The sequence below is a fragment of the Buteo buteo genome, chromosome 3 (genome assembly GCF_964188355.1).
Source record: "Buteo buteo chromosome 3, bButBut1.hap1.1, whole genome shotgun sequence".
Taxonomy (NCBI): Eukaryota; Metazoa; Chordata; class Aves; order Accipitriformes; family Accipitridae; genus Buteo; species Buteo buteo.
This window is the reverse complement of record NC_134173.1, coordinates 51,196,498-51,210,677: the sequence shown is the minus strand read 5'-3', so window position 1 is coordinate 51,210,677 and position 14,180 is coordinate 51,196,498. Positions and strand designations below refer to the sequence as shown.

The window sequence follows — 14,180 nt, the reverse complement described above, 5'->3', positions numbered from 1 at the left end:
TGTCAAAAAAAAAACAAGAAGTCATACCGAAGTATGTTAAAGTGCTTTGAAACCTTTTTATTAAGGGGTAATGAGCAGCGAACTCTGAGACAATGGCTTTATTTTCCTTTTCACTTCTACCCCCAATAGTTTCTTTAAACTTAATTTTGATGGCTTTTGCTGGTTTGTTTTTTGGAGCTCTTCCAAGTGCACTTTTTCTTTAAGCATGAAGGTTGTAGTGCCAAGATACCTCTGGCTTTCTGCTCCATAGCAAGTGTTATTTGCTGCAGTACCACTCTGAAAAGCAGCCATTATTCGTTTGCTATCTGAAATTTGCTGAGCCAGCAGGACAGGAACAGCGAGGCTGCTTACCTGGAAGCTGAGCAGCTCCAGTATGAGGCTGGAGAAGTGGCTGGCAGTGTCTGTAGGTGCTCACACACCTCATCTAGCCAACTTGCAAAATCCCGAGTTGTCACTTACAAGTAGGGTATAGAATATTATAGATGTCTAGAAGGGTGTAGTTGTCAGTTCTTAAAGTATTCCAGGATCGTGGAAAGCTGAAAGGCTGGGGGTGTGCGTGTGTGTCTTTTTACTTCCTAGTACACTTTAAGATACTGTGTGCCTTACCTTAGTACAGCTGCCCTGTGCCCAGCTGTTAAGGGTTGAGAAGTTGCACTTTAAATGGAGAGGACAAAGCAAAGAAGTTCTGTAACATGAGTGTTGCTTTTCAGAAAAGCAACCTCAAAGCTGGGATTGAACTGTAGGGGTGTCTTGACAGAGTTTGGTGTTCAGCCTGCTGGACGTGCCTTTTGTTTTATGGCTACTTATTCTCCTAGCCAGAAAGTGCATCAGCTGCTGGCTGCAGGAGCAGTTGAGCAGCCCGCTTATGGCCAAAACCCCCTTGCAGCAGCCTTGACTTTGCCACTCACAGCTAAGACACAGCTGTTCCCATCATCCAAAACTCAAACCTGGTTTCTGCAGTGGTCTAGTAGGCTTAAGGTTGTTTCCAGTTGCCAAAGTGTGTGTGGCTTGGGGTTTTCTCTTGTGTGTGTTTTTGTTTGTTAGTATCTTGTAACATCTCCTCTCTTGCATGTGGCAGTCTTGTACTGAAAATAGGGTATCACAGTACTGCAAAATATTGGTGCTGTTAAGTTTTTGACTGGATGCTTTATTGTCTCAGAATGTAAATACTTAGAAAGAGGAAAAAAATCAGAACAACACTCTTAAGTTACCTTATGTTTCTTAAGGATGTTGGTTTCTGCAACTGGTGTATCAAAAGCTGAAGGTGTTCACTTGCTCAAGTAACAGAGCATCGGTTTGTATGATTACTTCAGAACTGCATTGTGGTGTATAAGTTAATTTTGTTTCTTGTCTGAAATAATTCAAGTATGTTGGATGGGATTCTGAGACCATGAAGGTGTCTACCTTCCTTCCGCTGCCTCTGAGTTAAAATCAAGTGTGGGTCCAGATTGTTTGTAGGCCAAGTAGCAAAGAGAGCGAGCACTGAACAGCAATGCTACTTCAAAGCTTTGTGATGATTTTTGGATCTGAAGGGCAGGCAGGGTTTCTTACATCCCTCCAGCTTATGACATTCACTTTAAAACAGAGTGAAGGAGTGATGAGTGCTTTCTTATGGGCTTAAATTTAATACTTGGGCTTGTCAGCTTTGATAGCAGCCAATGATTTCCCTTGCCACCACCCAGCAGATACTATGCTGTTCAGTGCTGTTTGTAAACTGAAAGTAGGCTGATCTCCCATTGCTTCTCTGAAGATTTTATTGGCTGCTTGGATATAATTATGAAATAATTTACTGAAGTCCAAGGCTGCAGAGTAATTCAAACTATTAGTATAAAAAAGTTAACTATGAACTACTAAATGTGCCCATTCCTTATTTGCTTACCTGAAGAGCCCTGAACTTCTCGATGAAAGAAAAGCTGGTGCTATTACATGCCAAATAATTGTGGTAATAAGCTTGTGAGAGGTTGCTGTGTTGAATTGTTTTCATTCCATGGATTCTTAAAGAAACCGAGAAGGATCTTGAGTGTTTCCTCCCTGGTTTGTCAGGGGCTCAGGACTGGCAAAGCTGAAATCTGCTCCTCCATGGGGGCCTGAGGCCACTATATTCTCCCTTGTGTTAGCCTGTCCTAAGTGACTAAAGACCTCCTTGTGCATCTGTGCTTTGGCTCTTAGACAAGAAAAATCTCTGGAACCCTTAAAAGCAGAAGCTCTTAGGGTTCAGTTCATCTTTTTTTTCTTCCAGATAGCATACATTTGCTGTTGTTGCACTCAAAAAAGAAGCACTTCATGCCACTTCCCATCTAAGACCTGTTTCCTTAACAGGACTTTTCTGTATTTTTACCTGTAGTATTTGTTACTATATGAGAAACACTTGTCTATGTTTCAGTCTCTCCAGATGTTTGTAAATGCTCGTTCTGGCTCTTCTGTCTACTTGTGTATTGTTTTATCATCTTTGTTTTTTTCTTCAGAAGCCAGTCTCTGGTTGCTACTAATCTGTGGTGGGTTTGGGGTTTGTTTGGTTTTCCCCCTTCCCCCCCCCCCCCCCCCCTTTTCTAAAGACTGTAAAAAGTTGGTTTGAAAATAAAGTTGCATAAATGAGCCTTTTGTCTGATCTGTTTATCTGGGGTGATTTATGGTGTGTTTGTGTTGCTGGTATGCTTTATGTACAACTACGGTTGATGTTTGTGTACATAGAAGTTGTGGGGAAGGGGAAAGCAAACAGGTTTGTCTTGTGTTTATACTAATCATTAACTTTGATTTTTATTTTTTTAATATTTTTTTCTTTTTCGAGGCTGTGACTGTTAGAGACTATTTTTGCTGATGGTGGTTTAGGATCCCTGGTTTGGTTTTTCAACTGAGATTTCCTCATCTCTTGCAGCAGAGCTTCCTCCTCCGTATACTGCTATTGCAAGTCCAGATGCCAGCGGTGTTCCTGTAATAAACTGCCGTGTGTGCCAGTCGCTAATCAATTTGGATGGCAAGCTACACCAACATGTTGTTAAGTGCACAGTTTGCAATGAAGCTACGGTAAAATGGATTTTTAGTGTTTTCTTTTTGTGGAGGGAAGTGGGGGGAGGTTGAAGTATGTTGTTGGTAGAATTTGTGTCCTCACTGACAAAGGGTGAGTCCCTTCCTGCCAGCCCTGCAAAGGACCTGTCAGCACAGCTGACTGCTAGTGTAGCTAGCGTGCAAGTGCAGGGGTTGCTGGCACAAGGATGGTCATAAGCTGTTAAGAATAAATCTTTGTGCTGTTGAGCTGGCTGCACAGGATGTTTCCTTCTGAGGAGGACAAAAAGGAAAGATGTTGTTTAAGTAATTACTTTTGTGTAAAGAAGGGTGAAACTGGTTTTGGTGGGATGAAGAGAAATGAAGAATTATTATAAGAGTGGAAGAAACAAAGTAACTAACCCACACCTTTCCCTGGATGTATGCTTTCCTCCTGCAATAGTATTTAGTCAATTTGTTAGCTTGCTAACAGACCACAACACAATGATTTTGAAATGCATAAATTGTAGGTTCTTTTCCAGTGATCACAGACCTTTTTGTTCTTCCTCCCCTTTTCTTAATTCAAGTCTTCAGTACTTGGCCTCATGCTTCTATTTTTTTTTCCTTCCTTCCAGTTTTAGTTTCAGGATCTGATAATGTAGCACTCCAGAGCTACTGGGGGCATTTGCATGAAAAACACTGGATTGGATTTATTTTATGAAAAGAACTTTAAATGATGTCCAGAAAACAGGAAGCCTTAAAACTGTAGGAAAACTTTTTTTTTTTCACTTAGAGAGTAGAGAACCTGCCATTAATACTTAATTTCCCTGCCAATATATAATGTTTCAAGCCAAACAAAGTATCTTGCAGTTTTTGATTGGCCGTATAACGGGGACCCAGCAACTTGACTCCCAGATTGGAGAAGGATAATTTCAGTACAGTTTAAAATAAGATTACAGTTCAGTGATGTCTACATTTGTAGACTCTTAGTGACTGAGAACCAGACTGTGATTCTTTCACTGTCAAATAAAGCCATTGTACCAGGCGAGGAGGCTTGTTTGATGTTTTCACTGTTTTTTTAAAAAATATACTACTACTGAAGCTCACATTTAAAAAAAACCCAAAAACCAAAAAAACCCCCAAAAAAACAACTAAACTGAGGTCTTGAATTCTTCATTGCTAAAATATGAATGTTTTTTCCATTAGTTTGCAGAATCTCTTGTTTGTTCTAGTGAGGAAACTTGCACTTCTTCCTCTGGGAAGAGAGAGAAAACTTCTAATTTTGTCTTGACTCTCAAGTTTCCTCTGTAAGAGGAACTGTATTTCTCTGTTAGCAAGAACTTGTCACTGAAGTCATTCTGCTTTGTCATACTGTTATGAGGAAAAAAGTGAATTGCTATGACTTCTGATGTGTGTTCCCTGGTGGGGTTTTTTTGTTTGTTTGTTTAGCCAATCAAAAACCCTCCTTCAGGGAAGAAGTATGTTAGATGTCAATGTAACTGTCTCCTTATCTGTAAGGATACATCTCGGAAAATAGGCTGTCCAAGACCAAACTGGTAAGAATAAAAAAACTGTAAGTGCCTTGAGATAGTTTTCTTTAAAGCAATGGTGTTCTTTGTGTTGAGTATTTAAAACTAAAAGACGTTCAAGCCTGGGCCTCTGTATGTGGACGCTTACAGAGCATTACTGAATTACTGTAGAGACAGGTTGTACTAGTGTCAATTTTGAATTTCATTTTTTTTTTCTAAGATTAAAGAGGAAAAACTTTTTTATTTAGTGGTAGTCTCAAATGTGTGTTTCCCATTTTAGCTACTTCATAAAGAAAAAATGGTATAAAGAACAATGGAGAAGAAAATCACTTCTTGTTTCTGGGACTTAACAATCATAATTTCTTGCAAACTTAATTACTGTAAACAAACAGGTTGGTGACTTTGCCTAGTTCAGAGTGGGGACTTCAGAATGAAATGGTAGACAGAGCAGTAGGTTGGCTTCAGTCCTGTCCTGAGTTTTCAATCTCCTCTCAGTTTTTGATTTAATTTACACATTTTTTTATACAAGAAACAAGTGTGATTGCCGTAGTGAGCATTCTTACTGGTGGGCTTAGGGTGTTAAAGATCCCACTGAGGTAGGAGTAATTTGATTGTAAGTGGTGCAGCTCTAACAAGAGGAATTGAGATGAAGGCTAGGTCTGTGGATACATGAATGGGAGCTCTACTACACCAATTGCCTTAGTCACCAGTCTGTTGGCTATTCTGGTTTTGAAACATAGTTTGAGACTTGAGGGGACTTTTTTTTAACTAATGCAGCATTGGGGAAAACTTCAAAACATTCCAAACATTTTCTGGAAGTGAAAAGATGTTCATGGGATACTTCAGTTGTAATACATCATATGGTTGGTAACAAAGCTGAATCGGAACCTCCCTAATTTTATTAAAATAATTTCAAAAGTATGTATCCTGGCAGTTTCCCTAAGATAGCCTATGTATTTGTCTTACTAGAAGATGAGCAAAATAGGGATACTTTGAAGGAGAGAGTTGGGAGTATACCCTAAATGGAAGGCTCCAGATTGAAGGGAGGCCATCCAGAATACAATTTTGGTTGTATATGGAGAGAGATGCAGTGCAAGTTAAATAATGCTTTATTTTTTCCCTTTACTTTTTTCATGCTAGGAAGTCTGATCCTCATTCTGCTTTGAGTTGGTTAATTTGGGTACTATCATTTTGAATGGACAAATTGTATAATTAAACTGGAAACACATTGAACATAAAAGCAAATACTACAAACAGTTTTTTTTAAAGTAAATTGATTGCATTTAGTCAACCTGGGATAGTTTTCTTTTTTAGTTCACTCAATTTGAATGGAATTTGTACTGTACAAATGTGGATATGCTGCTTATATTGACACAGTTGTCAGTAGTGTGGGAAGGAGTATCTGACTTGGGAAGGAGAACTAGGTTATGGAAGAGTCCTTACTCTTCCTACGTGTTTCACATGGGTATGTACATTCCAAGTCATGGGCTTGCTCAGCCTGGGTATTAAGATTTCATTTTCCTGAGGAGTGTTTCTGCCATATGATGGCAAATCTTTGATCTCTACAGGGTTCTGGCTGATCTTATAGTGAAAGAGAATGTTTTCAAAACTGAAAAGGACAACACTTTGGAGAGAGACCAAAACTGGGTGCATCATTTGTTTAAAAAGCAGATTATGGTTTAAAAGTGTAAAATATTCAGTAGTGACTGACCTAATTGCTTAAACGCATCGTCCTTCTCTTTTGCTAGCTTAATTACATGTACATCTAATGTTCTTAACACAGTAGACGCATCATTACTCTTGGTCCAGTAATGCTGATCCCAGAAGAGCAGCCAGCTCAGCCTGCCTTGCCAGTTCAACCAGACGGAACTAGAGTGGTATGTGGGCACTGTGGAAATACGTTCCTTGTAAGTAAAGCGCCAGATTCTCCTTCTCACCTCACTGTGCTGTCCCTCAAGCTATTTGTCGTAAATGCTTTTAAGAGCATATTGCCTCACTCCATGGCATCATTGAGGAACTAAAGCTTCTTCTGTGCTCATACTGCTATGGATGTATGGTCTGTATTTGCTTATCTTTACACATTTCAGGAAACCTCTTAACAGTCTTTCTGTGCATGCATGGATAAAGCCCAAAGTCAGTCATACTGCTTAGTAATGTGAGAGTGGACGGTGCTGGAAAAGGAAGTTATGCTTCCAGGTTCTGTTTAGGCTTGCAATGATGGTTATGTTCTGCAGTGGCTAAGAGACCAGTTCTGCCACTGCTGTATGGACCCCTGAAAGCTGTTTGTTACAGCACTTGCCATTAGAGTATCTGTCAGTTGTTATGGAACTGGAGATTTTGGGTTGTATGTGAGGCTGACAGTTGATCCCATTTCTGAAGTGGAAGAATGCAAGAATACTCTTTTGCTGTTGAACTGTTTGCAGCCTTTTACAGGGATAAGGGGTTGCCATACTTGAATTTTGATTTAGGAAGTGTCTCTGCAATACACACCAGTAAGTTAGCTTTAGCTTCATCAACGAGTGGTGCTAGAATGTCAGGTTTGTGAGTTATGGCAAATGCCTAAGATGGCTGGTACAGCTGAAGGACCTGCATAGTCACCAGGGTGGTGTTAGGTTCCTGAAACAAAGGAGCGTAAGATATGTAAAGGCCAGAGAATACTCAAGGGCACTTCGTGAAAGGAAAAAGGAAGCATAGGGGATGGCACTCCGTGTTGGCTTGTATCAGCAGTGAGAGAAGGGTTTGCTTGTGATGGGCTCTATAATGGAATAGACTTGTTCCTTCACATCTTTACTTTGTGTATATGGATCAGTGAGGTGCACAGTAATGGCTTTACTATAGTAGATGATGAATGCAGGGAGCAGGAGATGGCTCTTATGCTTTTTTTTTTTGCAGGGGATCTAGGGATTTGATTATGAATCTACAAGTAATGTAGTATCTGAGAAACCATTAAGAGCCATGCTTGAGAAATAGTCTCTCTACTAATTTTGCCTATATATTTAAAAAAAACATATATTCCTATTATAATCTTTGCTGAAGAACAGTAGTCTGTAACTGGAGATAGCTGGAGTGGGTTTTCTGTTTGCTTTTTTTTAAATGCAAGTCTACATGTGACCTTAGCTAGTAAGAACATTGTATGCAATATAGAATAATGTTACTAACAGAAAACTGCTGGATCTACGGAAGAAGGCTGTCTCAAGTACATATTCTAAACCAGGAATCTTTTATTAAAGGTTGTCTTTTCTTTTAGCTTTTTTAAAAAATATAGTAGCATGTTGCAAACTGTTAAGTACATGCATGAACACTGAAGTTTGATAGAGTCATAATTTGATTTTGTAATGCAATTATGTTTTCTAGCACAGCTTTGAAACTGCACAGGCAAAAGCAGCGCTGTAGAAGACTTATGGTACTAAGTTTTAATGTGGTCTCTTAACAGGCCATCTCTACTATGTGATTTTATTTTATTTTTAATTAGGGAGAGTCAGTGTTATGGAGTAAAATTTTCATTGCTAAGTTATTGGCCTATCTTTGGGGGCTTTCGTAAGCGTGGGAGTTTTATTTATCTTTATCTCCTATTTACTTTCTGTAAATGCAGCCCAAATGAGTTCTGTAGTTCACGCTATGAACTTCTTCAGGTGAACATAAGGAAAAAAAAAGCTATACCCATAAAGGCTGGTTTTGCCCATAACTACTACTGCCTTAAAAGACTAAGTTTTCTAATTTAGAATTGTGCATGTGACTTCAGATCTGATGGTTGCTTTAGGGAACTGCATTGTTTTTAATTCCCATAGTCCTATCTGCCAGTAAGACGAATTTACCACTTCACAGTACACTGAAAAGAAACCCTTAAAACCATTAGAAATTTGAAGATTGTATTCTTTTATGATGAGTTATCAAGAAACAAACCCTTTTTTCTCACTTTACACAGCTTTCCCGACACTCTTTTGCTTCTGCCTTTTTCTGCTACTAAGTTTGAGATTCTGCAAATAAATTTTTTTAGTTAAGAAAAATCAGAAAATTTGGGGGGTTTGAGAGTGAGCAGAGAAGCAAAAAAATAGAAGTGCTTTAGCCAGCCTGGAAACTCAGGGTATTTCTGCCCTTTGAGATCTCCACATTGTAAAGGAAATACACAATGCTAGATGCATCTCTCAGCAACTTGGTAAGGTACCTCCTTTACTTTACATGGCAGTTAAAAAAAAATAATAAAAAAAATAGACAAGCAAAGCTAGAATCCCTGGGGTGGAAAAATTAAATTGTCAGTTGCTTGTTCTGTGCTCTTTTAAGTGTCAACTTGTTCACCACCTTTCCAAGAATTTTTTTTTTTTTGCTTCCCCCCCCACATGAAAGCATAAGTATGGGCTGTGCTTTCCCTGCCTCTGCACGTGGGGGGTGTGTTCATAAATTATTAGAAGCATGCTCCATGCTATGGAGTGCCTTGAAGTTTTTCTGTCTCAGCTGGGAGAATGACTTAGTACTGAAGTGATACTGTAGCTGAACTTTCACTAGTTACTCACATTTTGTTCATCAGATTATTTTTTTCCTTGGGTAACCTGATAGGGGTCTCTTCTGTGTTAAGGTTTCCACTGTTTCTAGCAGATTTGGAGTTCAGACAAGCGGAAAAAGGGGTAGAATAGAAAAGGAGGGCAGGATGAAGGTTTAACTGTCTTGCTAAATCGCAGTCTGATCCAGTTTGGGCTTTTTAAGAGCTTCTGGACTTGGGCTGTGGCTGTTAACTGTTTCTGTCAGCAGTAAGTCGTTCCCCACAACCCCTCTCCCAGGGGCCTCTGCCTGTGATGATTTGTGGCTGTCAGAGGCTGAGTTGCCTTTGGAAATGGTGGTGGTCAAGGGAGGGCTGTCCCTGTGTTGTCCCCCCCCACCATCCTCCTGCTACCATCCTGCTTTCAGAGAGACCTCAAGGACAAGAAGCCAGGAGCAAGCTATGGAAGCCACAGGCTATGGGCTAAGCACTGTGGTTTGTCAGTTGTGCTCTCTCGATTTTGTTTTTTTAAAAGTAATCAAATATGAGAGGTATTTCTTCTAAAATAATTCAATAGAAAACCCTTTAAATTCTTTAGAAAACTAAGAAATGCTTTAATCCACAGAAGTATTTTGCTTTCCCAAAGGACCTTGGGGGAGCAGAGAGCAAGCTTTTTTTGGCAGAGCACCTGTATGTAGGGATGTGTGTGTACATATGTATATATGTCTTTTTTTTTTTTTCCCCCCTCTGTCTTGTATTGAACACATTGAGAACTATTTTAGGCTCAGAAGGAAGAAAGTTTGACATATTCTTCTGGTAAATCCCTTGATAGATGTCTGGTTTTGTCCACTGTTGAAATATTTAAGAGTGCTCTGAAATCCTCATCTGTGTTTCAGTACATCTAACCAGGGATTTGGGCTATTGTTTATTGTATTGTTTCAATGGGAAAAATACAGTTTGTATTGTCAGCAGGGAGCTAAATTTCATGTAACTGTAGCCTCAAGTTTTCTTAACAACGTGACTCAAGATTAGGTACTTTAAAGCTCTCTGGAATATGGGTAAAAATAGCAGCTTTAAACATGATTTACACTACTTGTTAAACCCACCAAACCTCCAAGAATTAGTATGTGCATGAAAATAACCTTTCCCTACTGTGCTAATGTGATCTGAATTCTTGTAGTTTGAATGTCTTGTCGCATTTTTGCTTTTTTTTTCTGCAAATATTTCCGGTATGTGCAGAAGGCATCATAACAGTTAGTGATTCTCTTACTTCCATGTAACTCTCAATGAAAACAGGTTATCAATGCCTCTGTTTTTTCTGTCAATATTTAGAGCCCAAGCGCATTTCAGTTTGTATCCATTGATAATTAAGGCTAATAATCAGAAATCTTAAAATAAATAAAACTCTAGAAAGATCATTAATGAGTAACTTTGGATACAGAGTTGCCTAGCCTGGAATAAAACTAGTGTACAGGAGTGAAGTTGAATTACAAATACAAAAAATTATAAGCCCTGGATTTAGATTTGCTTCTGTTTCTGGAATTGCCATTTAAAAAGCTGAAACAACAGCTCTGAAGAGGCCTGTCTCCATCCTTGGTACTGACAACCGCACCTTATCCCAATTTTGCTGTGTAGAACTAAGTGAAACTGAGTATTTTTGACAGGGGTGCAGGCAAACAGCTAACTTGCTCCTCTGGCAGGAATGTGGAAGTAGAATTAATGCTCCTAAAATGCATTGCTCAGGTGGGGAGTATTACAGAAGCTTTCCTTTTATTAAAGGATAAAATACAACTGTGCTAAATCAGTTTGGCCAAGTCTGTGTAAACATATAAATTTTAAAGAACAACTATGTAACTGATATTGTAGTTGGATACTTCAGAACCAGGAAAAAAATGATGGCGAATTAGCCCCATTAGAGGTAAATGAAACTGAGGGAGACCTTCAAGAGGCAGGAAAAAGCACTCTAAATGCTACAGATCAGAACCTTGCTCACAGGAAAACCTGCTTATACTGGGAAGGCATTACAAGCCACATCCTCTTTCTTTGCACATAAAATCATAAATTCATTCTCAGTCTTTAAATGGTGCTGTGCTGTAGCTGGGTCCTGTTTTCCATACAAGGATGGGCTCTGATTTTGGTTTGTGTTTGTAGCAGTTATAACAACACTATTCACTTCAGTAGACAGACTTCTGATTTCTCACAGAGATAAAGAGGATCCGAATGGAGGCATTGGTGGTCTGTGCTGTACAGGCTTCTTCCCCTGCTAGTAACTTGCAGTGTGACTTTTGCATAAATTAGGAGCGGAGGGGAGAGGAGAATTATATTTCACCAGGAAACTGTGCTAACTACCTCCAGCTGAGAAATTACAGCTCTCTTCTGCTGCCTTACAATATAACTGCTTACAGAGTGAAGAACAATAATCTTACCCCTTGTTCAAGGTAAACATGTTTAAAACGCTTGTTTAATACTTCTATTATCACAGGATTAAATTTAACAAAACCTGCTGGTTTTAAATGAGTATATGACCGTGTATCCTCTGGTTGAGGTAGTTCTAGGCATTACCTTCACTAAGGCTGTTTCCCACATAGGTTTTAGTCTGTGCATGGAAGGTTATGACCATACCATGTATGGTTTTATATATCACCTTTTTAAAATATCATGTAAGTAGCCAATAGTGTTCTCTATTGATATAAAACTTAAAGACATCTACTTTCTAAAATATTCTTTAGCTAATCTTTCTGTGCACATTTAGTTTTCACAAATGATGCGAGTGTTGGGGAAAGATGGGAAAATGCATCTATCTGTAATTGTGCCAAAGAAAACACATTTGTTTTGATTCAGGGTGTATTCATAGTCGTGGAAGAGAAAAAATTGTATTAATATTACCATGTTGCTTATACTGCGCCTGTGGATGAAACCACATTACGTCAAGTGAATCTTGTAATACTGAGGCAAGTCATGGGAAATGTTCACATGGAAATCCCAGTTCTATGTTGTCACTGACAAAAGGGCATCACATTTATGGAAGAAAGCAAGAAACAAGTCAAAGAAAGCCTGAGAAGCAAAATGTTTTCACAGTGACATTTGGCATGAAGTACAACAAACATTTTCTCAAGCCAGTTTTTCAACCTTTTTATTTTTTCTTTTTACAGTGGATGGAACTGAGGTTTAACACACTAGCAAAATGCCCACACTGCAAAAAAATGTAAGTTCTCTGAAAGCAAGGTTACATAAATTAACTGTTAAATAAGTTGCCAGTGTTTTTTCTGTAAAAGTCTTTTGAGTAAAATCTGTCTGTTGTGCTGATTATTTTGCCGTGCTCATCTGAATTTCAAGGCTAAAGAGCATGTTATGTGCACATGAATTCTCCACTCTTTATGCACAAATTGGTAACTTTGACAAATCTAACCTTCCAACCTGCATTTTGTTAAAATGCTCTGATTGAATTGCTAGAGGCAAAAAATAAGCTGCTAACAACAGACAGGAATGTGTTGCTAAAATTAACAACTTACATCCTTGAAATTTTACCACTTCATGCAGTTAATCAGGTGTCATGTTTAAATGCAGTACTTTGAATTGCCTTATTGTAAAAGGAGGAAAGGAAATAATCTTAATTTGAAAGAGGTTTTACCGATTTCATAAAACTCAACAACTAACTTGTGTTAAGCTTTTTAATGCATAGCTTGTTTAATGTTTATGAATTACTGTGGAATAACTTGTCTATTCATTTGTTATTACTTCAGTAAGAGGGAGAAAAATTAGAATACAAGAGCTGTAAAGGTTTTTTATGTTTTGGTTTTTGTTTGGGGCTTTTTGTTAAGTATTTGTTTGGCCTTTCGTATCTGAGGTCCAGAATACTTAGTTTGAATTGTTAAAAGCTACATTACTAACATACTTTAAATTTGTTTGGAATCTCAACCACAGGGTGTGAAATAAGACTTAAAAATATTACTTCAGAGACTTTCTTGTCCTGCTGATTTATTTAAATATTTGTCTTTCTTTGATAGGCAGGTACGACTTCCAGTTAAAGGAGCAAATGTGTTTTCTACTGGGAATGGAGAGCCACAGCTGTGTTGCATGTTGTAGGAAAACGATCAGGTCCCTTAGGAAGCAGAAGGCTTAGGATAAATGTGCTGTAGGTGTTGGCATGGCCTGGCCTTCAACAGCAATTGAAATCTTTTACTGAGTATTTGATAGAGAAGTCAGTCTTGTGGTGTGTTTAACCTCAGGAGTGTAACTGATGGGGTGTGGAGTAGTGGCTATGTTCTAGTTTGCTTAGGTCAAATAAACTCACGGTCTTGATGAGAAGTTGCTTTGCAGGGGTGTTTTTACTGACTCTAATTGCATTCAGCCTTTTCAATCCTGGGGGGAGGGGCTGGTGTTTTTGTGGTTTGGTTTGTTTGTTTTTAAACTAATTGCCATTATGCTTTATATTTTATCATGTCTGAAAAACTGAACATGACCCAGCAATGTGTGTGTGCAGCCCAGAAAGCCAACCGTATCCTGGGCCGCATCAAAAGAATTGCGGCCAGCAGGTCAAGGGAGGTGATTCTGTCCCTCTACTTTCGTGAGACCCCAGCTGGAGTACTGCGTTCAGCTCTGGAGCCCCAACGTAAGAAGGACACGGACCTGCTTCAGCAGGTCCAGAGGAGGGCCATGAAGATGATCAGAGGGCTGGAGCAGCTCTCCTAAGAGAATAGACTGAGAGAGTTGGGGTTGTTTAGCCTGGAGAAGAGATGGCTCTGGGGGCACCTTATAGCAGCCTTTCAATACTTAAGGGGGCCTACAGGAAAGATGGGGAGGGACTCTTTATCAAGGGTGTAGTGATAGGATGAGGGGTAACAGTTTTAACTGAGAGAGGGTAGATTTAGATTAGGTATTAGGAAGCAGTTCTTCACTGTGAGGGTGGTGAGGCACAGGAACAGGTTGCCCAGAGAGGTTGTGGCTGGCCCATCCCTGGAAGTGTTCAAGGCCAGGTTGGATGGGGCTTTGAGCAACCTGGTCTAGTGGAAGGTGTCCCTGCCCATGGCAGGGGGATTGGAACTAGATGATCTTTAAGGTCCCTTCTAAACCAAACCATTCTATGACTCTATGTAACACTTGATAGCTGACCTCAGCTTTTTTCTTGACTATCCTCAGGTACAAAATTATCTGCCGTTTGGTTTTTTGTTGGTTTTTTTTTTTTTAAGGTTAAA

General features: G+C 39.2%; 1 protein-coding gene across 4 annotated transcripts in view; it reads left to right on the top strand.

Annotated features, from left to right (window-relative positions):
* The window catches only part of PIP4P2 (phosphatidylinositol-4,5-bisphosphate 4-phosphatase 2), a 57,597-nt gene that overhangs the window by 3,415 nt on the left and 40,002 nt on the right, over positions 1–14,180 (top strand). For 2 of the 4 annotated variants that reach the window (XM_075023573.1, XM_075023575.1), the window contains exons 2-5: positions 2,876–3,024; positions 4,432–4,538; positions 6,295–6,418; positions 12,138–12,190. In XM_075023573.1, coding sequence (XP_074879674.1) covers positions 2,876–3,024; positions 4,432–4,538; positions 6,295–6,418; positions 12,138–12,190 — 433 coding nt within the window. The remainder of the gene's footprint in view (positions 1–2,875; positions 3,025–4,431; positions 4,539–6,294; positions 6,419–12,137; positions 12,191–14,180) is intronic. The other 2 variants (XM_075023574.1, XM_075023576.1) reach the window with 2 other exon arrangements.